The 27,965-nt window shown below is 41.9% G+C and overlaps 1 protein-coding gene across 2 annotated transcripts in view; it reads left to right on the top strand.

The window, feature by feature from the left end:
- Positions 1-1,408: 1,408 nt before the first annotated feature.
- The window catches only part of TMEFF1 (transmembrane protein with EGF like and two follistatin like domains 1), a 112,616-nt gene continuing 86,059 nt past the window's right edge, over positions 1,409-27,965 (top strand). For both annotated transcript variants that reach the window (XM_086895629.1, XM_086895635.1), the window contains exon 1: positions 1,409-1,762. In XM_086895629.1, the coding sequence (XP_086751755.1) occupies positions 1,516-1,762 (247 nt within the window). In that variant the 5' untranslated portion in view covers positions 1,409-1,515. The remainder of the gene's footprint in view (positions 1,763-27,965) is intronic.

Raw genomic sequence — 27,965 nt, 5'->3', positions numbered from 1 at the left:
AACCTAGAGAGCTTTGAACATCTTGGCCAGTGTACCTCAGCAGCCCAGCTTCATCAGAACCAGTTCCATTGAGTTCTACTGTGCCCCACCTTACTGAGGAGCAGAACTCTCCACATATCTAGCATCACCAAGTAATCACAGAACAACATTTTCTTGGCAGATGCAGTCAGTGCTGAACCCCTATGTTAAAAAGAAATTGCTCTCTCAGTCTTAGTAATACAGGACTTTGTCTTCATTGCTATTTAAACAATCACAGTGCCTCCCCAAATCTTAATCCTGGATTTATGGCCAATAAATCAAATTACTCAAAGGTCTCCTCACACAAGAGCTATACCTTCGTGCAAGCCAGATCTCCTCATACAAGTTCTACACCTTTCAGCCCATCAGCAGTGTGTAGTGGCAGAGAGATCAAGGAAAGAGGCACGTTTTGCTCCTGAAAAACAAATGGTTTGCACAGTGGATTAAAAAACACTCATGAAACGTGAACAACTGAGACAGGAAAAAATCTCATTGAATGTAAAGCATCATCTTGTGTTTTCACTATGAAAAAAACAGTCACTGGGCTGTCAGTCTACAGCTTTCAGCCACACAGATACATGCTGAGCATCTGCACTCAAGATATGTGCCTGGTACCTTCTCCGTGTCCAGTGCTTCTGACCTCTGAAGTGTCTCCATGTAAGGGACTGGAAAACATGTAGATAGTAAAAGCACTCTTTTACAAAACTCACTGCCTTCACCCTAAACATATTAATTTACGTGGACCGGTACAAATGCTCCCGCTATACATGCCGGGCTTCCGTTCAGTAAAAATTAAACACGACCCTTGCAATTAATAGAAGAGATGGTCTGTCTCTGCTTTCTTTCCCAAGCCCACTCACGCCGGCTTATTAGTGAATAATCAAAAACCATCCCGGACAGTGACAAACGCTGTGCCAGCGGTCCTCCTGCCTCGGCGCCCCTGGGGACGCTCTCTGCTCCATTCGCCCCTGGGTGCCATCCCCGCACGCCTGTCGCCATCCCGGGACCGGGACCCGCACCCTCTCCCCGCGGGGGCGGCCCCGCCGAGAGGGCGGGCGCTGCCGCCGCCGCTCGCCCTGCCCGCCGAGCGAGGAGAAGCCCCTCACCTCCCCTCCGGTCCCGGGGGAGGGGGCTGCCATCACGTGTGCTTCCTCCCCCTTCTCTCTCTCGCTCTCTCTCTCTCTCCCTCCTCCTCCTCCTCCTCCCCCTCCGCGGCGGCGGCGGCGGCAGCAGCAGCCTCTCGGCTCCGCTCCCTTTGTTGCAGGCGGAGCGGCGGCGCTGCCGGGCGCCGCGCACAAAGGAGCGCGGCCGGGGCGAGGCGGCACCGCGGGCGGACGGGCGCGGACGGAGCGCGGCCCCGGCGGGGACAGCCCTGCCCGCGCCCGGGCGGCGGCAGCAGCGGGTCCGTGCGGCCGCTGCGGCGGGGATGCTGAAGGTGCGCTCCGGCGCGGCGGAGAAAGGAGGGTCCCGCCCGGGCGGCGCCGCGGGCTCCGGTTGATGCTGCGGGCCTGCCGCCGCCATCCCGCTGCCGCCGGCGCTGCTCCTCGGCCGCCCCTCGCCATGCTGGGAGAGAGCCCGGCCGCCGCCCGGCCGCTCCTGCGGGCGGGACCCCCGCTGGCGCTCTGCTACACCTCGGCCCTCCTGGTGCTCGCCCTCTCCGCGCTGCCCGCCGGCCGCGCCTCTCATCCCTTGCCCGGCTCAGAGTGCCAGGGCGGCGGCAAGGGGAAAGGCATCAACTGCTCAGGTAATGCCCCGCCGGCTCCCGCCCCGCGCCCACCCCTGCGGGCAGCCCACGCGTGCACGTGGAGGGAGGGAGGGAGGGCTGAGCGCGGCCCCCCTGCTCCGCCCGGCCCGGCCCGCCGTGGCGCTGCGGGCGGCGGAAAACAAAGGAGCGGCGCCCGCCCCGGCCCCGGGTGCGGCGAGCCGGCTCTCCGGCCGGCGGGGAGATGCCCCTCTCCGGGGCGCGGGGAGCCCCCTCTCCGAGGTCTCCCCGCTGAAGGGAAGGGCTCTGCCGCCGCCTCTCGGCTTTTGTTGCTCCCCGCTGCCTCCCGCCGCGGTGCCGGCAGGTGCGCGCCGGCCGTCCCGGGGGCTGCCCGCATCCCGCCCCCTCCTCCGCCGTCCTCCCCCGCCCCGTGCCCGTCCTGCCGCTAGCAGAGGGGTGCGAGCCGCGAGAGCAGCCCCTGATGGCTCACACGGGCTGTTTCTTGCGTCTCACTCTAGATGCGAGCAGCCCAGACCCGGGGTAACCTCTCCGCCCGTCCGTCTGCCGGCTGTTGTATAGGTCCACTCTGGACGAGGTGAATGCAGCAAAATACCCCGTGATGTGCTCAGAATAAGCTTTTTTGGGGTTCTTCCCTGCTTTGGTTGCATGATTTATGTATAATATACATAATTACATGCCGGTATTGTAAGATTGCAATGTGGTTTGGCATGACAGCAGCGCGTTTTCTTAGATTTTGAGGGATATGATAGTTATGAAGTAGAACAAAGTAAATACATACAATATAAAGTTTACACGGTTTCAGAAAGATTTGTCTGTCTTCTAAAACTACTATTTAAAAAAGGGATTTTTTTTTTTTTTCCCTCTGAAAAATGGCTGTGCATGCCTCCTTCTGCCTTTTAAAATGACAGGTTTATTCCACTGCACGAATCGCCAGCGAGAGCTGTGCAAAGTGCCTTCTCCAAGGTGATGAAGGTTTCTCGCCCTGTGCGCAAAACCCCCCGTTCCCATTGTCTTCAGCGTGGTTGGAAGGCAATTTACGCGTTGGAAGGAACTGTCGGTACCTTCCAGGGTTAGGTCCCCAAACTGTAGCGGAGGTTTCAAGAAATGAGTGAACGGAAGAGTGATCTTCCTCCCAATTACATTTTACAATACGGATAATGCTGCTAAAGCAGGCTATCAAATTCGCAGACCGGCAAACTGTGGCAAAATGGTCTTGCAATATAATAAGTCTGCTACACCTTCTTGAAATGCTCCTCTTCATTTTGCCCAGTTTAGATATACTCTGTGTTAGTGTGTGATACCACAATGCTACTGTTTTGCTGCTGCTGCTGCCTGACTTTTCATTCTATTTGTACGAATATGATGGTTATTTTTAAAGAGAGGTTAATAGGTTAATGTGTCACTGGCGTTAGCGGCTTACCCATCAGAGACATGTGGGTCATTAGACCATGGCATGAACATAAATCAGTGAGATTAAATATGGAAGGCTGCTGAAATGTATGAAATGAGGAAGTTTCTAAGATGATGTGGAGCACAGGGATGTCATTATTTAGAAACCGTCACAGAAAAAGGGCTTTCCAGCCTGGAATTAGGAAACCTTATGCTATATTGAAGGCATTCAGCATGGTTTGGTTCTGCTAAAAATAGGCACAAGCAAATGTAGGTGCTATATACATACTTGTGGCAGCCACTCTTTTCCGGGTAATTACAAAAATATGGAAGGAAAAATTTGTTTTAAATGCAGTAGTCGGATTCTGCAGTCAGTGTGTTAACTGTTTCATGCAAAATGGCAGGGTTTCGGCACTCAACTTTATTTTGAAAGAACTGACATCAACACACAATATCTGGGTCAGATTTTCCCCTCACTTACCTTTGCACAGCTTCATTAACTTTTACTGAGGGAGCTGCTCCCTGAAAAAGATGAGTTTCCTGTATTTACACACAGGGCCAGATGTTGGCATTAGCACCCTTCTCAGTGGACTGCTACCACGTACATTGCTGTGTATACTGAAAGTTAAACTTGAGAACGTTACTACTACTTCAAATGAGTAGACTCTAAGTTGCTTTCCATATTCAAAGAAGCAAAATGTTTCTCCTTTCTTCTGCTGTTTTGCAAGTTTAATAAGTGTGTCATTCTGACCTGCTGCCTTAACAGGTGTTTTTGCACTTCTTGAGATGGTTCCTGGACTGGTAACATTTTATCATTGTTAGATTATATATCTACCTTTATTTGTTATTTCTTTTCAGAAATGCTGAAGTCCTCTCCTTTATTGCTGCACAATATGCTGCTAAAGAAAGTGCTTGCTGTAACAAAAGAAGGTTGCAAGGTGGAGGACACAGGCAGACAACATGAACATTAAGATGGCTTTTCCAGCCTTGATTCTACTCCTTTGGCACATGCATTGCAGCTTGGCCCTTTGTTAAATTATAATTGCATCATCCCTGGCCAAGGGAAGAACATTTGATAAAGTGATTAGAGCAGGAAACAGAGAATTAAGATGTATCTGGAGTTAATTGACAATGTGGATTTGTGCAAGTTTGTTCATCTGTCAATCCATACTTTCCTAAGCTAATGAAATAAAATAATCTTGTTTTACCCAGAATTAAAAACAAACAACCAAAAAAAAAAAAAAAAAAGCTATTTCTTTTTGGAGAAGAGAGTCCTAGGCTAGTGTTTTAGAGATATTATATTATTCCCTGCACTACCTGTAGTCTGCTTCAGTAATATTGCCAGTAGTCCCTGACTGTCTGTGTGCTGGTGGTGTGATGCTGTGCTCAGGCTCTGGGGTAGCCGTGTCCTTAGAGAGGTGTCTGTGGACTGCAGGGGGTTATTGAGCATCCTGTGTGTGGAGGTAAGTACAACACATAGCTCCTTCCTGAGCTCCTAATCTGATGGTGCTCTCTGGAGACACAAATTGGGCATTGTCAGCTTCGGTTTTACTCTGGTTGGAACTCAGGTGTGAGATATGCTCTGGTCACCTGTGGAGCCACAGGGGTTGTACTTGGATCATAACTGACCAAATGCTGCAGATTTAGGTGGAAGGTACACAGACTCAGTGAGAGATATTGCTGAGTGCACTGGTATGGATGTGTACACCCGGGATTTTAATTAACAGGTATGTGCTTGTGTTGTAAGACTTTCCAGGTGCTGTTCCCTCATGTGATAAAGCAGTCTTGCTAGGGACGATTCTGTGCACCACCTCTCAGTCTCACAGACTGCGTGCTGCTCCTGATTTTCTGAAGATCTCTCTGAGTGAAAAGATTAAAGATAAAGTTGTTTCAAGATAGTTTATTGAGGATTGAATGAACAAGATGAGATCCTGTTTAAGTGCAAATATAGTGCATTACTTTCTTAGATGCCTTCATGTCTGTCCTCCAGACCCTGTGGCAGGAATGCCCCAGGCTTACTATTGCTGGACACCTATTGCTGTTGTAGCTGTTTTTCCTAAGGGTAAAATGGGGTATAAAGCTACTATATCTGGTATGTCTACACTTGAGGTAAAGCCTAAAGAGAATTAGTGAGTTGGCCAAAATGAGTTTCATGTGCACTATTCCTCACTCCAAATTATTGTGTTGTCTGAAGCTTGGATCCAGGCTGTCCCTGCTGTAACAAGGGAGAGTGAACACAAGCATGTAGCTCCCTTGGCCCAGTCCACGTGACAGATGTGACCGTGGATTTTGGAGGGTATAAACCTCAGGCACTGCTGGTCTCTGGAGCTCAGCCGTGGCTTCTGCCTGGGCTCAGTGGGGGCTCTGTGAACCAGAATGAGATGTGGCCTCAAGACTGGCTTTCATCTGTGCTTATCAGCTAGAACAGACATACCCTTTGTGCTTTTTGCTCAAATTAAGTGGATGAGGGGTTTTGTTTGGTATATCATTCTAAGTTACACAGAGCAAAACTAATTTGTGCTAAAGATATGCAGCCATGCTGGTGAGAACATTAAGAGCAAGGGATGTAAGAGGCATACAGGTTCAGGTAAATCACTGTATTTTAAGAATTACATGTTGTTTTGTGTTTGCATAGTTGCACTTGATCTGAAATGGTAGACGGGACTAGAATAATTGGTTATTTTATCTAAGATACTATGAGTTATGTTCCTGTAAATGAATTATAACAGTCAAGCCAAATAAAACGTGATGTGTGTTTGTGCCGATTGAACTTCTGAAGTAAATGATCAAAACTCAGTCAGGTTGCATGTCACTTTGAGAATCTATCTAAGACATGAATATAAATCCAACTATAAGCAAAAAGTAAAAACAATTATTAAAAAGAGAAATTAAAACTCGGACAGGAGCATGCATATATTTATTTCCCTTTAGTGTAATTGCCTAGACATGAAATGTCCTTGCAGTACAGATTCTTTTGCTGATTAAAGAGCCGAATGGTAATTAAAGTAGAATTGAAAGTGTCAGAATAGCAGAAAATCATCTTGTAACAGGTGTCACTCCATCATTGTCACTAGTGGGAACTGGTAGTATGATGGAGCAATTGAGGCTTGACTGAGGGGATTGGATTGAATCCAATTTCTTTATTGGTTTTTTGAAAAGAGGAAAAAAGAACCTGTGTTTGTTGTGGAAAATACTGCTTAGGAAACATTCTGTACCAAGACCTCTCTGGTAATTCCTATTAAGGGGAAAACAAGGAGTCTGGTCCTTTTCTTCCTGTTGATGTAAGAATAAATATTTTATATCTTGTCAGTTTTCTTCTAGGGTTGACAGTAGACTGGATAAAGGGGAGAGTTAATATTTACTTGGACTTGGAAAAAAGGAAGCTGTGGCCAAGGACTTTGAGTAGAGAGGTACAAATGCAGAGAATCCCACTGATATTGACAGGAGTCTGTACCCTTTTCCTCTAAAGAGATCATTACATTCCACCATTGATCCATCATCTGAAAGCACTTGTGACTTTTCCAGCCTGCGGTCAGACTTTGGCCAGGGTCCACAAAGCAGACAGTGGCAATAGTTCCCAGGATAACAGTAGCTGTAGCATTTGTGGAAGGAAGAATGCTGAACATCAGGAATGTTGGAAAAAGGTCTGTTCTTCTGACTCCAGGCTCCTGCGTGTCCTCCTCACTAAGTCCTTACAGGAGCTGTGGAACAAGAGTGGAGTTAGGGGACATGTTGGTATTATTGAGGTGGAAGCCTGTCTTTTTCTAAACTGACTGTAATGCTCAGTAGAACTGAAGACCAAGGACATTCTTTGTAGAAATGCTACTTAAAAAATTTGTTCTATCCCAAAAATAGCTTTAGATATTAAGAAAATGATAATTAAATGATCTGCTGTAAACGAAATAGTCCCTTCTAATTGCTGTAGTTTATTCCTAGATCATCTTGAAATTCTAACAATTTAGAAATATGGAGAAACAGAGGAATAAAAAGAGAGAGTGTGAAAGAGTGGAGCTGTATTTTGTGGAACTCCTGTGTAAAGAAGAGCTTTTTTCACTAAATGAGTTGATAATAAATTTTATTTTATGAAACCATTTCTCAGTCTTCTTTGTATGATATTTTTCTTCTACAAATGGATAAGAAGTTACAGACAAAATGTGATTAGGAGTAAGTTCAGCAGTCAAAACCGTGATCTGATGAAATTAAAGTTTCCTGGAGAACCTGAAATCTGTTTATTTGTCTTGATGAACAGCTACAGTGTATCTTTGGTTCTAATTTAGTTCACAGATGGCTTCAGGGGGATGCAAAAGCAGAATTATTTAATCTTATATTATTAGGACAGTATCTAGCGGTGCCATTAGTTGAGCCATTAGGTATCTGTGATTTATGGATCATATGTTTGTTGGGTTTTTTTAAAGGAGAAAAAATTCCAGGTCTTTTTTTTTTCTCTTCAAGATTCTTGCCAGGGAATTTCTGTGTTCTGTGGAGCAAGATGCCAGTGAAAGCCTTTGCTTACAAGAGTACCTGAAAGACTTTAGTTCTCACTGACCCGGTTACATCCCCAGACCTGGCTGGCTGGGAGCTGGTAGACAGATCAGGCTCTGCATGCATTTGCATATCTATTGATGTGAATTTCTCTGTTTAAGAGAGCAATTTAATGTTACACTGATATCAGTGTTCAATTTCTTTTAAGTTGCCCTAAAACTGCCTCACTGGTCATAGTGTGGTTTCTGAGGAGGCAGTGTTTGACTAGCAAATCAGGATTTATTTTAGGATAATTTAAATTCTCATTGTGGCAGACAATTTCTAAGGACTGAAAAGGCAGGACTTTTCTGGTAATAGATTTTGTGTTACAGAAACAGAGTTTAAAGGATCTGGTTTAGAATAAAACTAAACCCTTGTAATACCTCTTTTGTTTTTATATTATAAAAATAAATTTAGTTGCAGTTACAGCCTTGAAACACCCACATTATATAACTATGTTCAAGCTGGCAGGATCCTCATCCATGGTTCAAAAAGAGTGTTAATTAAGACCAGCAGGAAAGCATGTAAAAAATAAAGGGAAGAAAATCTAGAACAAGACAAAACTCTCAGTAATTTTTCTGAAGTGATCTGACAATTCTTGGTAGTTGCTCGGTCTTCTCCACCTTTTCCTACCAGGCTGAGACCTCGGTGTGCTCCTGTGTATCTTAAACAGGTGCAAAACTCTCTGTACTTTTGTAATGTGCATGGACCATGCCCTGGAGAGCAGCCAAAGCAGAGAATGGGTACAGTGTCAACAAACAGACAGAAGGGTGTTCAGGACATGAAATGGTTCTTCTCAGGTCTTGTCTGGAGGCCAAAACTTCCTGAAATCTGGCTCTGCCTGGCTGCAAAGCTGTAGGCAGTCTCATTCCAGTTGCTTGGCTTGCTGGCAGGCAACAGCCGTGTTCCTCAAGGAAAGGCCCTGGGGCATCTCCTGTGCCTCACACAAGTCTCTTGGGATTCATGTGGAAGCAGATGGGGTGAATGGGGGCAGTCAGGCAAACCAGAGAGCTGGATCTGTGCAAACTGGTTCATCTACTCTTGATCATGATAATGTGTTCAAGGGGAACACAAAATGCTTGTCTTTGAGGGCTCCAATTGCTTTATCCCAGATTCAGCCCTGTTTCCCAGACTTTTCCACCCAGCTTCAGGAGTCTGACACACGTCAGTGTTCACCTGTGGCTGACAAAAAAAAAGGTTCTTTAGGAAGTGTTTTAACCAGCCTCAGTTATTTACTGATGAGAGCACTGCAGGCGGTGAGGGAAGAAGGGACACAGCCCCCCATGAAAACATGCTGTCACATCTGCTTGCCTATGGCAGTAGAAAACCTCCTGTAAACACACATATTTCAGCAGTGGGTGACAAAGTGTCCTGTTGCCTAAGCCTGAAGTGTATTGAGGCTCTTGTTGTACCTCACAAGAGATTTACTTGCTTTCTTTTCTATTCAGAGACTTGTCACATATAACTACAAAAAATAAGTGTTTGGACAAATATCATTTGCAGAAGTGGTTTTATTTCCCTCTAAGATTTTGAACTGAACAAAATTCTTAACCAAAGCAGCACAAAAGCTTAAGAGATGGGACAGTTAAAGGTGTGCATGCGCAGAAAGTGTCCAGAAGAGTCCAGGCATTCAAAATGAATGAGTGCTTTGAAAAGACAAGTTTCAATCCTTAAAAGTGTCCATAAAACGCATGAACAAGTTATAAAGTCTTTAGCTGGTTGGTGGAGATAGCTAAAATAGTGCTTTCAACAGATATTTCTGTAGAAAGTTTGATAAAAAAATGGTGGCTGGATAGCAGTTTGTTGCGTTAAAAATTCAGGGAAGCGTTGATCTAATGAAATGTTTACATTTTGCTAATTAGTATTGACTCTGATTGTGTGCTGCCTCTGTCTGATCCCTCTGGGAGAGACAGAGGTCAGTGTGTTGTGCCAAATGGGCTCTTCAGAGCAGCAAAGAGCAGCAAAAGATCCTTAGACTGAAGAAAGGGGTGCCCTGTCCCCTCCTCGTGCAGTGGGCAGATGAATGGTTCTTTTCCTGAAGCACCGTCTCCCTCCCACAGCTTTTTCTTCATCCTTCACCTCTCCCAGAATTTTGACGAGATAATTCTGTGAGGCAGAGCTCTGTCTTGCTGTCTTGATTGGAAGTATAATTTTATGGAAGTATCATTTCAGGGTTATAAAAGTGAAAATAAAACGGGCAGGCTCCTGTTTAGGTTATAGAATTGTTTTCTCATATAAAACATGGCTTGGGAAGGCAATTTATTTCATTGTATTCCTTCTCTGTTTTAACTCCAAAGGGTGTCCTTTTCTTCACTTGTGCAGGTATTTACACCTAAAAAGGATGTCTTGGTGAAAATAGTTAAATGTGTTTGAAATTTGCAAAATTGTTTCTGTGCTGTAAGAAATACCCTTTTTCATGTGAGAAGCAAGTGGCTATGGTAGGGATGAAACAAAAATTTGGGCTAGAAAACATAAAGAACAGATACTTTTTCGCTTTTTTTGTTTTGTTTTGTTTTGTTAATGAGAAGAGGTTTATTGTCTCAGTGCTCTTTGTTAAAACCTGTGTCTGCAATATGGAACAGTTATCCAGGTGAGAGAACACAACCTCACATTTGCAAGTGATATTCATGCTGCTGACTGAACAAACAAAGAGGATCACTGGATCCAGGCTCTGAATTTGAGTGTTTTGGATGATTTATCTACCAGATGGTAAATGCAGTCCAATGTAAAAAATTAGTCTGGGAGCAGGGAATCAATCATTCAGCACACTGATCAGCAAAGGGATTTGGGTGTTATAGTAGAAAAATTAATGAGCTGGCAATCCAGTGCAGAGCAGCATTAAAACAAAAGATACTACACTATAATAAAAGGGTTCTCACCCAGAAGACAAAAGAGATGAACATCCTGCTTTATTAGACACTTGATAACCCTAATCTAAAGCGGTGTATTATATACCAAGCCCCTTATATTATTCAAACATAATGACTCAAAAATTCAGTATCAAAATCTAGAGATCAGAGTTAATTTGAAAAAGTGAACTGCTTTCGCAGTTCTTTCCCAAATACGTATGCCCTTCTGTCACAGGAGTTACTTACTAGCACTCTGTATTATGGTAATAGATATTTCTGTTCCATTTAAAGTCACCCTACAGTGCATTCAGAATTACTTAATGAAAGATTATAAGATACCAATACTAGCTTTATGCCATAATTACATCTTTTTTTAAAAGTCTTGAAAATGTGTCCCTAGTCTCTTTCAGTTACTCAGGCTACAAGAGATCAGAATAGTTTTACCACCAAAAGCTCTTCATGACTTTTCTCTGATTTTTTCTTGTGAAGCATTGAGTCTCTATCTAGAAAAGACTAAGGAAAGGTGGCTTCTGTGTTTATTTTCCACTTTTAAGGTGTTTTTTTTTTTTTGTGGGTTTTTTCTTGGATTTTTTTTGTTGTTTTGGTTTGTGGGTTTTTTTTGGTTTTTTTTAATTCTAAGGATTAAGTGCTAGATGGGCTGTACAGAAAATGGCATGGTCTACAGGCTGCTTCTGTTAGGGAGGAAGGGCAGCAGCAAGGTCTGGCTGTGCTGGTGTGGGGCCACTTGACATGGGTGGAAAATCTGTCTGTGGGTCTCCTCTCCAGGGACAATGGGATCAATGCATTTCTGTGACTGCAGATAACTGAAAGAAATTGGTTTTAACATGTCTCTTTTCTACTGTGGAAAGCAACCAGAACCTGCTCTTATGTGTCCTCTGTGAGTAAATGCATTTATTTCTGAACAGACTAAAGGAGATTTGAGACCTTTATGCCATATTGGCCTCTGATTTTGGCCTTTTCTTATTTGGCTTGTTGGTTTTTTTCCTTGGGGCTGAAGATTGGTAGGTTGATAAACAGCTAACAAGCACACAACAAAAATCTCGTGTATATCATGCAAATCTAATACCCAAATTGTCTTTCATTTTCTTAGTATTTCTTAGTATTTCTCCATTAATAGCTTATTAAAAAAGATTTCTACAAATGGGGGAAGGGAGCTGATGGTCTGACTGCCTAAACAGTAGAGCAAAGCCCACTACCTAAGAATTTTTTTCCAGAATTGTTAGCCACTGACTAAAATCAATGGGAGCTCCCAGATCATGATCCTTGTGAAAATCAGATTTCTCTTTCTTCAGAGTAAGGAGTAAGAACCTGTAAATTTTGGTCTCATACAGCTCTACAGACTGGAGGTGTAGAAACAATGATATTCCATCTGCTTGCAGTTAAAGCTGTACCAAAGTCATTTTGTCTACAAATGTAGACATTTGCTACATTAGACAAAAAGCTCAATTGTCTACATTTCTCCAAGCCACATGGACATGTTTACATCCACTTCAGCCTGGATTTACTCATGAACTGTACCTCAGCCAGTGTTTGTGTACCCCAGGACTGAATTGTCCTTTTATTCCATTTCAGAGGTGTGAGCAAAAAGGCAGAATTCAGTCATGTGCATATTTACCTGTAAGTTCATTATGTTTTTTTTTCCCTCCTGCTATATTTACATGAAGATTTGTGCTGGCTGAATATTTTTTCTGCCATTTTGGGTGCGCACAACACTGCTAAAGACAGCTGACTGAGGCTGTGAACTGAGTGTGGCTGTGGCCCTGCCTTCAAACCAAAAACGCAGATTAAATTCAGATTAGTAGTGACACAAGTTCTCCCAGTGCCCCAGCAGTGAGACGATGCAGAGCAGGGATGAAAACGTGTCTGGTGCCCTTCCTCACCCCATCCCCCTGGTCTGCCTGTCTGTGCCTGGGGGGAGGATGAGGTTCTGCTTCTTGCTCACTTGGCCAGCTGTCAGAACACCTGGCAAAATCAAGATGTCCTTTGCAGCATCTGGGCGAGGGCGGAAGGACAGCAACAAGTCAAAGTTCCTTGATTCTTTGCTGTCCACCAAGTTAGTGGCGGCTAATTTACGCAATTAGGAAGTCTCCCTCAAGATCTGTAAGCTGACACCAGGTGTATTTTGGCAGTGCTCCCTAGCCCCAGAGCCACTCATGAGCTCTCTAATCCAGTGTTCCATTTGCTGAGGGAATCCCCAGTAGGCAACCGTGAATGATTTCCACCTGCTTCGAACTGTGTAAGTGGCATGATGGGAACAGGGAGAGGAGGATGAATATGTTGAAAAAGAGGTGGCTTTCTGTCTGTCCCTTGTTTCTGACCCTGGAATGCTGGGCGTCATGGGTCCAGTCAGGTCCAGTGGCTTTGTCCAGCTTGTCGGTGTGGTGGGCTACAGAGATGCCATCAGGTCCAAGTGAGCTGGAGTTCCAGCAGTTCTCCACAAACCTGGTGGCCCTTCCAGCCCTGTGCCGGCCATCGTTACCAGAGGTGATGAAACAGGACAGCATTCCTTGCTCTATGGATGCCATGCTGTAGCCCAAAAATAAACTCCCAGCCCCCGAAAATCCTTTCCAGGCTGGCAAAGGGGCTTAGCAGGAGCCCTGGGAATTGTGTTTCTCCTGGTGTTTCAGTATGGATAAACAAGCAGGCAGAGAGGAATTATTAGCTGTAGATTTATCTGACAAGAATGCATACAGGAGAAAAATGTTATTTCAGTAAGCTGAACAGTGATTTGGTTTTTAGAAGTGTAATAGAGTCGTTAAAGTTTGAAAGGAAGGGAGCTGGCTCCTCAGGTTCTTCCCGGCTTCTGTAACTTACTGGAATTACCAGAACTCATTAAGAAACCTAAATGGTCAACCAGGGGCTTGTTTGTTTGTTTTCTCCCTGTGACTTTTATGTGGCTGGTTATTTTGTTTCTTTTCCAGTGGTTTTCTGACTGTTTAATTACAGTTTTCAAAACTAGACCTAAATAGCATAGTGCATGGGTGTTCAGAGGAGAGAGTTTCTGCAAACCTAATTATGCTCCAGCACCATTCATACTGCTAATGTTTCAGGGATATTACCCAGGAGTTAATTTATTTCCTTTTTCTGTATACAAAATAGGAATCTAATATTATTTTACAAAAGCTTGTGTATTGTAAGAATGCACCACAATGATTTTTTAATTTATAGATCTGCTAAAGGATTTTTAATGAGAGTGAAGTGCAAGAGGAAACTGAGGTTTTCATATTAATTTGGAAACTATGAAATCTAGCTGTTACATTTTAATCTCTTACATGGAAAATACCCTCTTGCTGGAATTAACTTCTATTTAGTATTCCAAAAGTGAAAAGGTAATTAGTTCTTTGAAATCAGTAACCACTTAAGATATTTTTATAAATTCTTGATTTTGATAAAGACTGGCAGGATCTGTGGTACATTTCCCCCTAATTAAGTTTTGAAGTGTATCCCTGTTGTTTTCTTTTTGAAAATGTCTGTAGCTTTAGAACATGCAGTGCTGGCATGAAATTCTTTCAGACCACAAATAACTGCAACAACCTTTAATTTTTATTTTTTTTTTGTTAGATAACTCACATTTAGGTAAGCCAATGTTTCATTTCCTATATCTAGTTAAGTTCTGCAACTTGCAAATAGCTATTTCTTTCTGTTCCTGTAAATAGAACATTCCCACAAAAGAGCTGTCATATATGCTGACTGTCATGCTGACAGTGTGTCATCCCCATGGCTAGGAGAGATCTGCCATGGCACTGAGCCCCCTTGGTCACTGTTTCTGCACTCAGGCCTATGTCCCATTTCTTTCTGACTGATCCCACCATATACAATTTTCTTAACTCTGTCTTACCAATGGAGTTAAAAACCTGGTTTAGAAATATGTTAAAGAGAACAGATATTAAGGATGTTATTGTAAACATTCTTACAATAATTTTTCTCTTGAACTTTCTGTATTCAGAAATTTCCCTCCTTGGCAACATAATCAGAAACTTTTTTGCATATGTTTTCAAACATCTCTAAAACTTACACATGGGCCAGATTAGTCAGAAAACTGTTTTACTTTTTTATCTTTTTTTACTTTTTTTTTTTTTTTGTGTTATCTAGACTTTAAATCTGGGAAAAAAATTGGGTTTTAGGGAAATAGTGGATTAGGGTGCTTAGATTTTTTAAATAGAACTCGATATATTCAATGAACAGCTTCCACTGCTGTGAATTATTGCATCCCAGCTTGAATTGCTTTGAGGAAAAAAAGCATCCAGACCATGAGAAATGCCCAATTAATGAACATGTCTGGAAAATCTGATTTGAGAAACTTGTCTAGCATTGCACAAGAACATAAAAATTACATTTGCTCAAATAACATTAATTCAGGAATCTTTCTGTTTCTGAGCACTTGATTTGCGCTTTTAGTATGGCTTTGCTTAACACAAGTTTCTTCAGGAAAAAAAAAAAAAGGGGAAGGAACAGACCTCTCCACTAACAATTAAGGAAAATGCAGACATTTCTAAGGATGGACTGATTTTTAAGTGGCTGTGAGGATAGCTAAAACCATTATATCCTGGCAGAGACTTCTCGCTTGAATTAATGGCATAATGGGTACCACTGGAAGTAGTTCTCTATCAACCAGCCACCTGAAAAACAGACATGGAATCTTTCCATGTATTTACTGGAAAGCGAAGACCTAGCAACCCTGGGCTGCCTCTCCAGGCCTGGGATCCCATGTTTTCCAGTGGCTGTCTTTTATCCATCCTTGCCCCTTCCACTCTGTGATCCCTTTCCTCTGGCTTTCCTGTGATTTTCTGCACTTGGGCAAGGAGATCACTGAGACTACATGAATGTGACAAGTAGGACAGATATATAAGTTTGCCAGCACTGTTTTTTGGTGCTGAAGCCAGAGCTCACCTGGGACATCATTAAAAAAGAGTGCAGGAAAGGTGGAGCCTGTGACCAGTTTTGCTGGTGGTGCGTAACACATAAACCTCTTACAGCAGCTTAAAACTTCAGGTGGGCTGGATGTATTTTCACAAAGCAGAATAAAATGTTCTGAGCCTGGGAAATCATACCTCCTTCACTGCACCTCGTATCTCAGCTCCTGAATGCAAACATGCTCAAACACAATAACACAATGGCTACAATTTAGTTACTTAAAGAAAACCCAAACTACTGAACAAAACACTGTGAATGCCCCTGCTTCATTCTTAAAGACTACACAGCTGGAAATTTTCTATGAAAACAATGAGCCTGCATGCCATGAGCAACTTAAAACTTCATCTTACGATGGAAAGTGTTATACACCATTAACTAAAAATACAGCTCCCACCTCTGTGCATTATTGCAGCTTAAGAGTTAGGAAGTTTCATTCAAATCAAAGAACTCCACATTTGCCTGAGAAACTGTTCAGAAGTTAGAAAATAAGCCAAATACTCTCATTTTCATGGGCATGTTTCTGAGATTCTTTCACAACTTATCTTACAGAAGCTATGTACAGCGTTTTTGTTTTTTTTTTTCCCAGGGTGAGTAAGACTGTCTCATTTCTTACTATGAAAGGCAAAATAATAGGAGTGAAACAAGTATTTATTCTATGTATCTTAAAAACATCAGCTGAATAATATCATTAGATGACACTGTAAAAACCTCTGCAGAGCAGGAAGGGAAAGTTGTAGTTTAGTTTTGAGGAGTGGGTTTGTCTTGGTTTTCAAATGTGACAGAAATCCCACTTCAAAGAATGCTTTCATGAGAGGGTACTGAAGATTGACCTTGCTAAGGTTTCACCTACCTGCCTTCAATGCACCCTGCCCTCAACTGGCTTTTTAGCACCAGCTAAAAATTGCAGCAAAAGTTCAATATTTTCTTTCCTCAGTGTTATTTCCTGGTTCTTAGTGTCACCATCCAGGGTTCAAGAAATGACTGGACATGGCACTTAGTATCAAGGTCTAGTTGACAAGCTGGAGATTTGACAAAGATAGGACCTGATGATCTTGGAGGCCTTTTCCAACACAAATGGTTCTGTGATTTTGTGATTTTGTGATTCTGTGACAAGTACCAGATGTGACAAGGCCATGAGGTGGAGAGCAGGAAGGGATTGCAGGGAGGTAGAGTCCTTGACCTGGAGAAGGCCCTCCACCTGGAGAAGGTCCTGGAGCAGGAATGCCAGTGCCTCATTGCCCAACTGGCAGGGCAGTGTGAACTCCAGAGGCCAACCAAATAGGAAGATAAAACCTTTAGAAAAGTGTTTTTACGTCTTTGCTTGGCTAGAGGGGCATACATGTATTTTACATATGGATTAGCTTTCAAGTGGGTGTTTGGCCTTTCTTCATGAACTCACACCCCTTTGTGAAATTTGAATTTCTCCCTAGCTTGGACAGATCTCATTACAGCCATAAATACATCTTATGCCACAAATTTTCATCACAACATTGAAATAATTAGTTTCAGTATATCTCTTTCTGCAAAATGGGCAGAAATCTTACGAAATAAAGAAGTCTGACAGAAAAAAAGAGTTTGTTCATTTTTTTTTGAGCCTTACAGACTACAGCCAGCATAGAAGCACTGCTTATGATTAATTTTCTTGTTTAATTTGCCTTGTTCTTCATGTTACACTTCACTAAATATATTTACTTTTATTCCTGCCATTACACATGACAGAATCTATCTGCACAAAAGGAATTTTAACTGCAAGAAAGATTTTATAGACACAGAGTGAAACAGCAAAAGATGAGGCAGGAATCTAATGCAAGATGTTAGGCACTGTTGTTTCCCAAATTGAGGAGCAATTAAACTTTTTATTCCACTAAAAATGTGAAATCTGAAAAGTAATATGGTAGCATAATGGGAAGCACCTCTTAATGGGCTTATGCAGTTATTGCAAGTTAAAAGCAGTTGCATGTTTGGCTAACAAAATACAGGGAATACATTGTCATTAAATGTCAGTGATAATGCAGTCACGGGAACAACAATATACATAAGCCTCACAGAGCTATTAAATTTGCTGTATTTTCTTGGAGGAGCAAGAAAACAAGACACATGTATAGGGAAAAAAAACCCACAGGGTTGAATCAACAAAGCAGCTAAAAAAGAAGAGCAACTGAGTTCACTTTGAATGGCAAAAACAAAACAACCCCAAACAAACCAAAACATAAACCTTTTATCTCAGAGGAATCCTCTTTTTCCTAGTTCACATCTCTGGAAACACACTTGGTGGGAAATTTTAATCATCTAATCAAACAAATAATAGAAACGTTAATGCTATTTAACCTGCTGAAACTCAGTGTCTCTTGGGGTCTGCTTCATCACCTGAGCTTACAAGATCTGCATCTGCCAGCTTGGCTCATGAGCACAAACCCCAAGAAAAAAAAAGAGCTGTGTTTCTAAAAGAGCTACAGGAACCATCTCCACTTTAGCAAAACAGTTGATTCAAAATGCTGTATAAAATATACAGGGTTGTTTTTCCCCTTTGTGGTTATGGAAGCAGCCTTTCCAGGCACTGGACAGCAGGGAAACTGAGGACACAGTGGCTGCTCGATCCATCCTGACCTGCCTTGCAATCTTATGTGTCCTGTGTGTTTGCCCATGGTAACTTCTGTCTCAGCACAGGCCGTGGATGAAGGTGTCCAAGGGTACGTGTTCCTGCTGTCCCTGGCACCTATGGCATGCCAAGCCATGGAGCCTGGCAGTCCAGTCTGTTTGCAGCCAATGGGTCCATCCCATCCGTGCTTCCTTAGCTTAAAAGAAGAGAGAGCATCACAAGTCTAATTACAGTGCACCTCTACTGCTCTCCCTTCAGACTCTTCCTTCATGGAAGAGAGAGGAAGTCAAGCAGAGTTTTCCCTTGAAAAGTCCATGCTGGCCATTCTTGCTAGTCATCTTCTCGTGTCTTCAGCGATGGATTAGAGGAGGATGTTCACCTGGGGCTGAGGTGATGCTGACCCACTAATAACTCCCTGGATGCCCTTGATTGCATTGCTTGCCCTTCCACAAAGATGGGAATAATGTAACTTTTTCCTTGTCATCAGGGAGCTTGCCCTCTGACCTTCATTTCTCACAGCTGATTGGCAACAGCTTCACAGTCACATCAGTCAGCTCTGCCAGATGCTTGGTGAAACCTGGCCTGGTGGATTTGAGCATACCTGGTTTCCTCTAAGTAATCTCTAACTTATTGCTGCTTTGCTGTTGACTGGCCCTGTGTGTTCTGAATGGGGTTGATATTTGCTGGGACTTGGGAACAGGCTTTGTCTATGAAGACTTGCAAGGAAGGACACTGAGTGGTTCAGCCTCTTCTTTGATGCCTCTTACTTGTCTCTTCCCCATTCATCAGCAGACTCACATCTTTCCCGACCTTCCTCTTGCAAATAGCATTCTGGTAGAATAGTTTCTTTTTAACCTTAATGCTCCTTGCTAGCTCCAGCTGGGCTTTTGCCTTCCTGTTTTTGTGCCAGAGTGCCCTGGCAATGCTTTTGTTCTCCTCCTGTCTTGCCTATCTTTATTTACACTTGTGTGCTCCCTTTCTTATTTTCAATTCATTAAGACTCTTTTCAGCCAAGCGGGCATGCTGCCAGAAAGGTGAAGTCGAGACAGGGAGCAGTCAGAGCCACATAAAGGTGTGCTTGTGAGAAATGCAGCGGGTGAACAACTTCTCTAAAGGCAATAGATTTAGGCCGATGAGGGCAAGGACTTTAAAATAAGACATAGTGTTGTCTGTCTTTGTCCAAGAAGAGGACATTGATTGAAAGGAGATGAGGCTGGGTGAAATGTCAGACTGTTTGTCCTGCTTTTCAGTAAATTTTTCATTTCACGCTAAACTTCATATTACTGCAGCCACATTGCTACCAAGCCAGCTGTGCACAATTCACTGTGTGGAGTCAAAAGTGGACAGGGCAGCAGGAAAGTAATGAAAGCAGAGAGCTTTTCTAGGAAATGGAATAGTTGTGTGTGTCGATGCAGGAAGAGTCTGCTGAAGGTCAGTGTGTAAGGCAAGATGGAGAGGGCAACTGTCTGGGTACCTGAAAAGGTGTGGCAGAATGGCAGGTGAGAAAAGCTGTTCCTCAGAGAAAAGGAATTTGAAGATTAAGAGATCAGAAGAAAGAGTTCATTATTAAGTCTGAATCAAGGGACTGAGACAGGATAAAACAAGTGAAAAAGGAATAGTCTTCAGTCAGAAGTGAACAGACACTAAAATTGCTCGCTCAAGGTAAATGCTGAAGAAAGAGGAAGAGGCAAATGTAAGGACAGGAAAAATAGAAATCACAGAATTTGGAGCCTGGAAAGAGTGTAAAAAATCCTGCTGGCCTCCATCAAAGAAGAAAACGTGGTGAAAACAAGAACTCTTCCTGGCCATTAGAGAGCAAAACTGGATCATTGGGAGACAAGAAGCAGTGAGGAGGGGACAGCCCTGGGCAGGAGAGGTCATGGGCAGTAGCCAGGGTGTTGGACAAGAAACTGGAAAAAGGGTGTTATGGCAGGAAGAAGAGAGTGAGGGATGGCATTGCATCTAGCTGAGCTGGCTAAGTGAGAGAAAAAGTAAATAATTAGGCAAGAGAAACATATTGAAGATTCCTGAAAAAAAGCATCCTACATCAGGAAGCAGGAGAGGGCAAGTCAGTTCATCAAAAATATAATTCCTTTCTTCTTTTTTTCTTCTTTAAAGATCCAGAGAACTAAATGTTCTCCCTGCTAGAGGATATTTACCCAAATTCTTTTATCAGTTATTGCCGTTTCCTCTTAGAATTTTTTTTTTTCTCTGTTTAACAGACCATGAGGAAAAATGACAGATTAAGCCTCTAATACTGAAAATATGCACGTGCTTAATTCTACAGTTATATACTTATGTTCTTAACTGTTTTGTTAGATCAGAGCTGAAGTGCTCGACTGCTTTAAATATTGAAAATGAAGATGCTTTCAAAAGGATTTATTACTGTTTCAGACTTAACAGATATGGATATTAGATCAAGAATACTTTAAAAAAAAACCACCCTGAAAGACTCACATAATTTTTAATTTGCTGTGATATCTTAATTCCATATATTTATCATTAATGAGATTTTTCAAAGCTGAAATTACTTAACTAATGGTTATTGGTACCTTTTAAAATCTCATAATTAATTTCAGAAAAATTAAATTAAATCACAGATGATACTGGGCTTAACATACAGTGACTGGATCAAGTCTTTAAATTTAAATTGGGCAGGTATTTTTCTGGTTTGGAATCAGAAACAGGGAACATGCCCAAGCTGGTTTTTTTGTCATTCATATTCAGTTCATTCAAAACATTTAATTGATGATTTTTGATTAAGATTTTTCATTGGAACATTTAGTTATGCTTTCTAGTTAAAAAGAAATTATATTTCTTTTTCAGGATTTTCTGAGCATACTTTTTTCCTAGAATACCATATTAAAATAAATGAGATTTATATGACAGAAGATTCTAAACTCATTTGGAGGCCATTCTACTTCAAAAAATACAATTAATTTTTGGCTTTATTTTCTTAGGTATTGCAAACTTTTGATCAAGAAAGTTAGACTGGTGATGAAGAAACCGTGCCCTTTTTTCCTTGCTTACATGTTGTTTATGAATATAGAATCACCCAATGTTATATTTTTGTCCCCTGGTCTCTATGGGGAAATGATGGCATAATTTTATACCTGTGACTTAGAAAAATAAATCTTATTCCTTTTTTCTTTTACTTGGTTATTTCCAACATAGATGTTATGTTATTACACTGTCAGAGCTTAATGTAGACATGCTGATCCTCATTGCCTTTTATCTTGATAACAGCAAGATGTTCTGTGATGAAATTTAGTATCCTGATTTGAGATTCTCAAATCAATATATTTACCCAAGAATATATTACAAAGTGGACTTTGTTTTAATATTAAAATTATATGGTAAAGTTTAAATATACAAGTTGTTTTTTAAGCAACTCGGAAACTACTATATTATTTTATGTGTTACAATATTTTTCAGAAAATTGGTATTGCTTTCTGTCCAGGTCTTAAAAAATAATGGGCTTATAATTAAATGCCCTTGCTGTCATTCTGTGTTTTGATTTGGTCACTTTGTGGAAGCGAGACACCTTGTTGCATAGTAGAAGTGTGAGAGAATGCATGTTTTGGAGAAAAAACTGGTAGGGTAAAAAATGAAGAAAAAAGTGTTTTTATTGTTAGCAAGGCCCTTTTGTGAAAGGTAATTTTTACAGATGTGTTTGAAAAACATACATGAAATACAGGAGGCACAGTTATGAGTTCTTCAGCTCCTGGGGAAACACAGTGTCCTGGCATGCTGTCCCAAAAGCAATGCAGGCCAGTGACAGATTAATCAGAAACTCTTCTAGCTGAATATTTCTCCCTTGAATGCATCTGCCAGACTGAAAAAGGATCTCCTAGTTCTGGAGGAATTTTGCTGACCCATCCTGGAAGCAGAGGGAAAGACGTTTTAATGAGTGTCTGTTTTCCTTTCCATTGCACAAGGCCTTCTGGGTCTGACTCTACTCCCGTAATTCATGCTCCACACTCTGAGGAAGACAAAGCAAACGCTTTGTTGGTGTACCTGTGGTGTACATACAAGGATTTTTATGTTAGGGTTGTCCCTGGGACAGCATGATGTAAGTTGTCTGCCATTTGGGCAGTGTTTGGGTTTGACTGAGAGGTCTGATGGATGAATAACGTAGGGGATTAGTGTTGGACAGAGGGTATGGGCATTCTGTTGTATATCATTTTTGTAGGGTTGCCTGAAACACGTGGCCTTGTGCCCATTAAGGCACATTCTCCATGTAATGTGCTCCAATAGCAATATACTAGATTAGCAATAGTTCTGCTAGTGTACTACTGCTAACAGTGCCCTGTGCCTATGTTAGCTGAATTGTGGCAGAAACAGGATACATCCTTGAGCAAGAATATTTCTGCTAATATCTCTCTTTGTGAGAAATGGCCTTGCAGGCTCTGGGAAACAGCTCATTGCTGACTTCAGGCACTGTCCCATCCTCTGGCAAACAGCCCTGTGCATAAGACACGTGCCAACATCTCCAGCTTTTCACAGAGGACGCAAGAGTTCAGAAATTTCCTTTGCAGCTCATTGCTTACTTGATCTCTCCAGATCTTGTAGCTCCTTGTGGCATTTTTTTATGTCTGTCTTGCCACCCATTTTTGACACCCTTTTGCTCTCTGAGGAAAGCCTTCTCCTCGTTTTTTCCTCCTTATGTTTGGGATATTTCAGGCTTATGGACAGAGAAGATTAAGGCAGCCCTTCCACTTAATTTTCTTCTGCTAATGTGTTGCTGTGACAAGCCCACAGACATGGTATTTGGGTACCTGCCTGCTGTACATTAAATGAAATGATAGCATTTGTCATGTAGGATCCTTCCCTCTTCTCTCTCCATCGCCTGAGGAAAATTGGATGCTGATTATATTGCCATACTTAATGAGCTTATTAGTGAAGCAAAAGTTGAGGAGAAGAAAAACACAGAGAAAAAATTGGAGGACCAGATATGTCAAGACAGTAAAACTGTGTGAGGCAGAGTATGAATCCTGTCAGCAGTAGATGTAGCACCTTGGCAGGAGGAGGAGTATGCTGCCTCTGAGTCTAAGGGCTGTCACAAGCACCATCATTGGATATGCAAGAAACAATGCCTTTCCTAGTATTTGAGTGTTCAGGCATGCTCTGTGTTTGGCCATCATCTTCCTTCACCAAAACTCACTTCCAAGATCTTCTTGCACTCTATAATCATGCCTGTTATTCTACATTTTTTTGCCTTCCTCATCTTGCACAGAAGCTGACTTTCTTGTGGCAGGGTGAAGACCTCTTGCTGTTTGCGAATTACATCAGAAACATGCTTTCCTCTCTATTTAATTGAAAGTTATCAATTTCAATCAATCAGGGGACCAAGAGAATTTCCAGCAAGATTTTGCTTTCCAGTGCTAGGAACAGCAAGGGGAAGGCACAGTCATTGTGTTCTTGTCCGAGAAGCATTCTTAGTCTGGGATGAGTGAGAAAGTGGAGTTATGATTTCATCCATCACTTGCACCCAGTGCTGCCTTCAGCTGTTCTGGATGCCCCTTTTAGTCCTACTGCTAAAGCTGCAGGGTAAAGTTACTTGAGTCATTTTTACTGACATCCCCTTATGCCCTCTCTGAAGAATGTGAGGTGTGTGCAGGTACTTACAGCAGTGAGCAGATATTGATTGTGGCTGTATAGGGAGGGTATTTGGGCAGATTCTTGTTCCACACCCAGCCTCCTTGGGCAACTTGTGTGAACAAATAAACATTACATCTCTCTCCTCTCCTCTCTGTCCCTCTCCAGACCTCAGAGAGCTCCAGACAGATTTGTTTTACTGTTCGGAGAGACATCATTAGAGTAGCCTGGTCTGGGAGACAGACACTCCTAATTAGGGGGGTGGTGTGGTTCCCTGCCTGCTCTGCTCTCTTCCACATGTCAATAACAGGCTCACTCTCTGTGCAACAGTAGGGCAGAAAATTCCTCAGCACCTTAGGACCAGTTTCAATGAGGATTTTAAACAATGAGTTGGGCAGGTTTTCCTACTATTTCTAACAAAAGCTAAGGGAATGCCTGTTCCTACACTTCAGTTTCATCCCTACATTTTAGTATTTCATGTTTATGAGAGGAGATTTAGATGCTATTGTCTGCATTTTTTACGAAGTACTAAACATGCTCTCTTCCCTCAAAAGTGTTTTGATAGAATGGAAGAAAAAAAAACCAAAACAAGGCTGCAGCTTGTGAGTTTAATTGTGTTGTGCCAAATATCCACAGAGGACTTGTATAAAAAATGTTATTTGCTTAGCAAGAAATGCAAATACTTTATTTAGGAAAAAATGGTAATAAAAAAAAAATAGACAAACACTAGATCGAAATACTTACCAGATCAATTTACTAATGTGTAATAAAGCATACCTTTTTTTCCTAACTCTTCCTTGTACTGTTGCTATTATTTCATAAGGTAATAAATGTGTAGTCTACTAAGTACTTTTGGGGAAAATGTATCCTTACAGAATTTACATAGCATGGTAATCCTGTGAACTTATATTTACTGAACAATTAACATATAGTTCCAGTTGATATAAATAATTGTGTCAAATATATTAGTTTTAAATTCATTCAGTTGTCAACAGAATATGTGGAAGGATACTTATTGAAGAGTACACTGCTGGTTGTGTTAAATGTGTGATTACACCAAGTTTTGTATTGCAAAAAGCACACGCAGCATTTTTATAGGGCATTTGGATGGCAAAGGACTTTGTAAAACTAATTATTTATGGAAAAAGTGTTTTCTCTGTCTCTGAAGGTCTGTTTAATATTATTTTGTTATTTTATCTCTTTAAAGACAAATTCAAAGGGAATTTGAAAGATTTTATGTATTTCTTCCACCTTAGTCTCTCACTGAGGATAATACTTTAAAGCTGGCTTTTTGTAGGTAGTCTTTTGAATACAGTCAATGAAAATATTCAGAGAAATGGAAACAGCATTATTGCAGAGTTGCAAAATTCTCCTGCAAATAATAGCATTTGAATATTTGAATATTGAACAGCTTCAATGTAATGTAATTCAGATTATTGCTGGTTTACAAACATAAGCCTTAGTTAAACTCTTTCAAAGCACATGGGGGTGTGTGTATTACATTTTTTAAGCCACGAGAAATTGCAATTTTAAATAGTCACAAAGCATAAAATAGGAGGGAAAACAATCTGAAATATAATTTTAAAGCCAAAAGGTACCACTACGGGCACGTAGCCTGACCTCGCATGTGTGTGGTCTAGACTTTCATCCAGTAATTCCCATATAAGCATCCATAATTTCTGTCTGAGCTAAAATGTGGCTTTTGAGAAGACATTCCAACTTGATTTTTAGAGACTTGAACAAGCAGAGCGTCTGCCAATCCCCAGGTACATTGTCTCAGTGCTTAGTCCTCCTCAGTGTGAAATCTACTCCACATTGTGGCTTTGAATTCTTTTGAGCTCCTGCTTCCAGCAGCCAAACCTTGTTCTTTTGTTTCCTAAATGAAAGTGCTCTCCACTGTCAGTAGCCATCTTTCTGCTGAGGCATTTGCATACAGCATCATCAGTTCCTGAGCTTCAAGCTGACACAGAGGTCGCTAGAGCTCGACACCAGAAATTGCATAGCCGGTTTCCAGCTCCCTGAGACCCGAGGAGTGAGCTGTGCTCCGTGTCTGGATGTGCTGGAGGTGCTGTCCCAGGCCCCACTGCCACAGGCCACCACAGGGCTCTACTGTCACCACCCCACTCTGGGGGTGCATGTGATGGCACACCTGACACAGCATGCTCAGATAAATGAGCACTGATGTTTAGTGCATGCGTGAAGCTTTGTTTTAACACAAGCAGCCAAGGTTCAAGAGCTTTGTCCCTGAAATTTCTGAATGCTGCAGAGCAGAGTTCCTCCTTTGCTAGTCCTAGATGGGTGGGGGGCTTGAGACTATTTAACTGCCTGTGTAAGGAAAGCCTTTGCAAATCTCTAAGTCCTGCTTTGTTGTTCAGGTTTGGGGGCTCCAGCAGCATGGGCTGGAGTGCAAAGCTAGAGCAGGTGGGTGGATGAGGAGACAAGGTGGGTGCCAGGGGCTGGGCTGAAGCTGCCAGAGAGGCACTACCACATGACCAGGGCAGTGGGGAGAGGCTGGAAGCAGGGTGCTGTTGGTCTTCTTTGCTTCAGCAAATCCCCACAATGATGGAAAGAATATGCTCGTGATTCAGGGAAGTGATTCAGCTGCCGTGCATGTGCTTGGAAAATGTCACTGACATGGCTGAAAGGTCCATGTTAAGCACTGCTTTGATGTCTCTTCTCTCAGAAAACCAGGGGTGGTTTCCCTGCCTAGAGGTGGCTGTGGCAGAGGAATGCTGCCCTGCACAGAAAGAAAAGGGAACTCGACACAAAAGGAGTTGTTGGTGAGGTACAAATAATAATTTTTGTTTGTACATGACTGATAACGACAAAAGCACATACCTCTGACAAGTACGTCTTAGGATAGTGTATATGCATGTACTTGGGCTTTTAAAAGTGCCAGTTTCACAAAGCTGGTAACACTAATTAAGCTCTGAGGAAAAACTATTTTCATTGAGCATGCATATTCTTTTTAAGATTAAATGCCAAGTATGCTTTACCAAATGCTTGAATATATTTATCCATCCACAGTCTGGTGCAGAGGGAAGGGAAGCAAAGTAAAGAGGTGGATTAAAGTTTCCACAGGCACATCAACAGGTCCACTTGTACTATTTTGTTTAATTACATGCATGTTTAATCATAGAATCATGGAATATTTATGTTGCAAACTACCTCCAGAGGTTGTCTAGCCCATTGGAGTGTGTGTCTATACACGTGCATATATCTGTGTATTTTACACATATGTGTTTATGTAATGAAAAATGAGGATGTTGATACAAGCTCATGTTAGCAAGAATTGTGGTTGGAAAAAAGGAAGCAAGAAGACACAAATGAGAAGAATTCAATGCCCAGTAGAGGTAAGAACACCACAGAATGTTTTCAAGGCACAGGAGGATGAAAAAAACCCCCAACCTAACAAAGATATTTTTTCATTACTGTGTGGACAGAGCAGAAAATTGCCACAAGTCGTACAGAAAAGTTCTCAGCTTAGGAAAACATTCAATAAGAATTTTGTTTTGAAGTAAAAAAAAAAAAAAGCCAAATGATACCTGTATATCAAAAAACAGTGAGAAGGAGAAGGAAGTATCTTCCTTTTCAACAGTAACTAGGGATAACTTTAAACATTACCTGATAATAGTTTCCAGGCTGTTTGTAAGTTTGAGTAAGGCTTAAAAATGGGCATGTTTCCAGAATTCTTTCACCAGTATTTCAAGATGTTAGATGGGATCCTCCTCTGGGAAATGCTTGTTATCCACAGCAGGACAGTTTTCCAGGAATTAGGAGGCTAGAGTGGTGGATGACTGGGGAAATGTCATTCCAGTGCAGCTCAGGAGGGCAGCCCAATTGGACACGTCTCAATGATCTTCATGTCTTTTGATCTAGGAGACAATGAATAAGCTAAGCAACTCAACAATCACTGAAGCAAAGTTTTTGCTTTGGAGATTCTTGGGGTTTTTTTCTCATCCCGAATATCTTAGTAGACTTCTATCAAGGTTTGCCTTTTGAGGGCAGAAGTGGGAACAGGAATGTCAGTTCCTGTTAGCTACAGATTTCAAACTCATTTTTTTGACCTCTAAATCCTCTTCTGAGACATTTTTACCATGACAAAGCTTCCTTTTCTATGGACATGAACAACATAATTTCTTTCTTTTTCCCACCTTTGCCCAAGACTTGGTATTGTGGTGTTAGAAGCCCTTTGGGAGTTCAAGGAAACTTAAGCTTCCAGGGAACACAGATCACTTTGCAGTTAAACTCCTCTGTGTCATTGTTCACCCTTTCATCTGTTGTATGACCTGTGGACTTTATTTGGGCGAAGACTGTATTTTCTCTATTTTCT

This window comes from Cyanistes caeruleus, chromosome 1, assembly GCF_971803275.1.
Source record: "Cyanistes caeruleus chromosome 1, bCyaCae1.hap1.1, whole genome shotgun sequence".
In the NCBI taxonomy this organism is placed as follows: domain Eukaryota; kingdom Metazoa; phylum Chordata; class Aves; order Passeriformes; family Paridae; genus Cyanistes; species Cyanistes caeruleus.
This window is presented reverse-complemented; position numbering and strand designations above follow the sequence as displayed.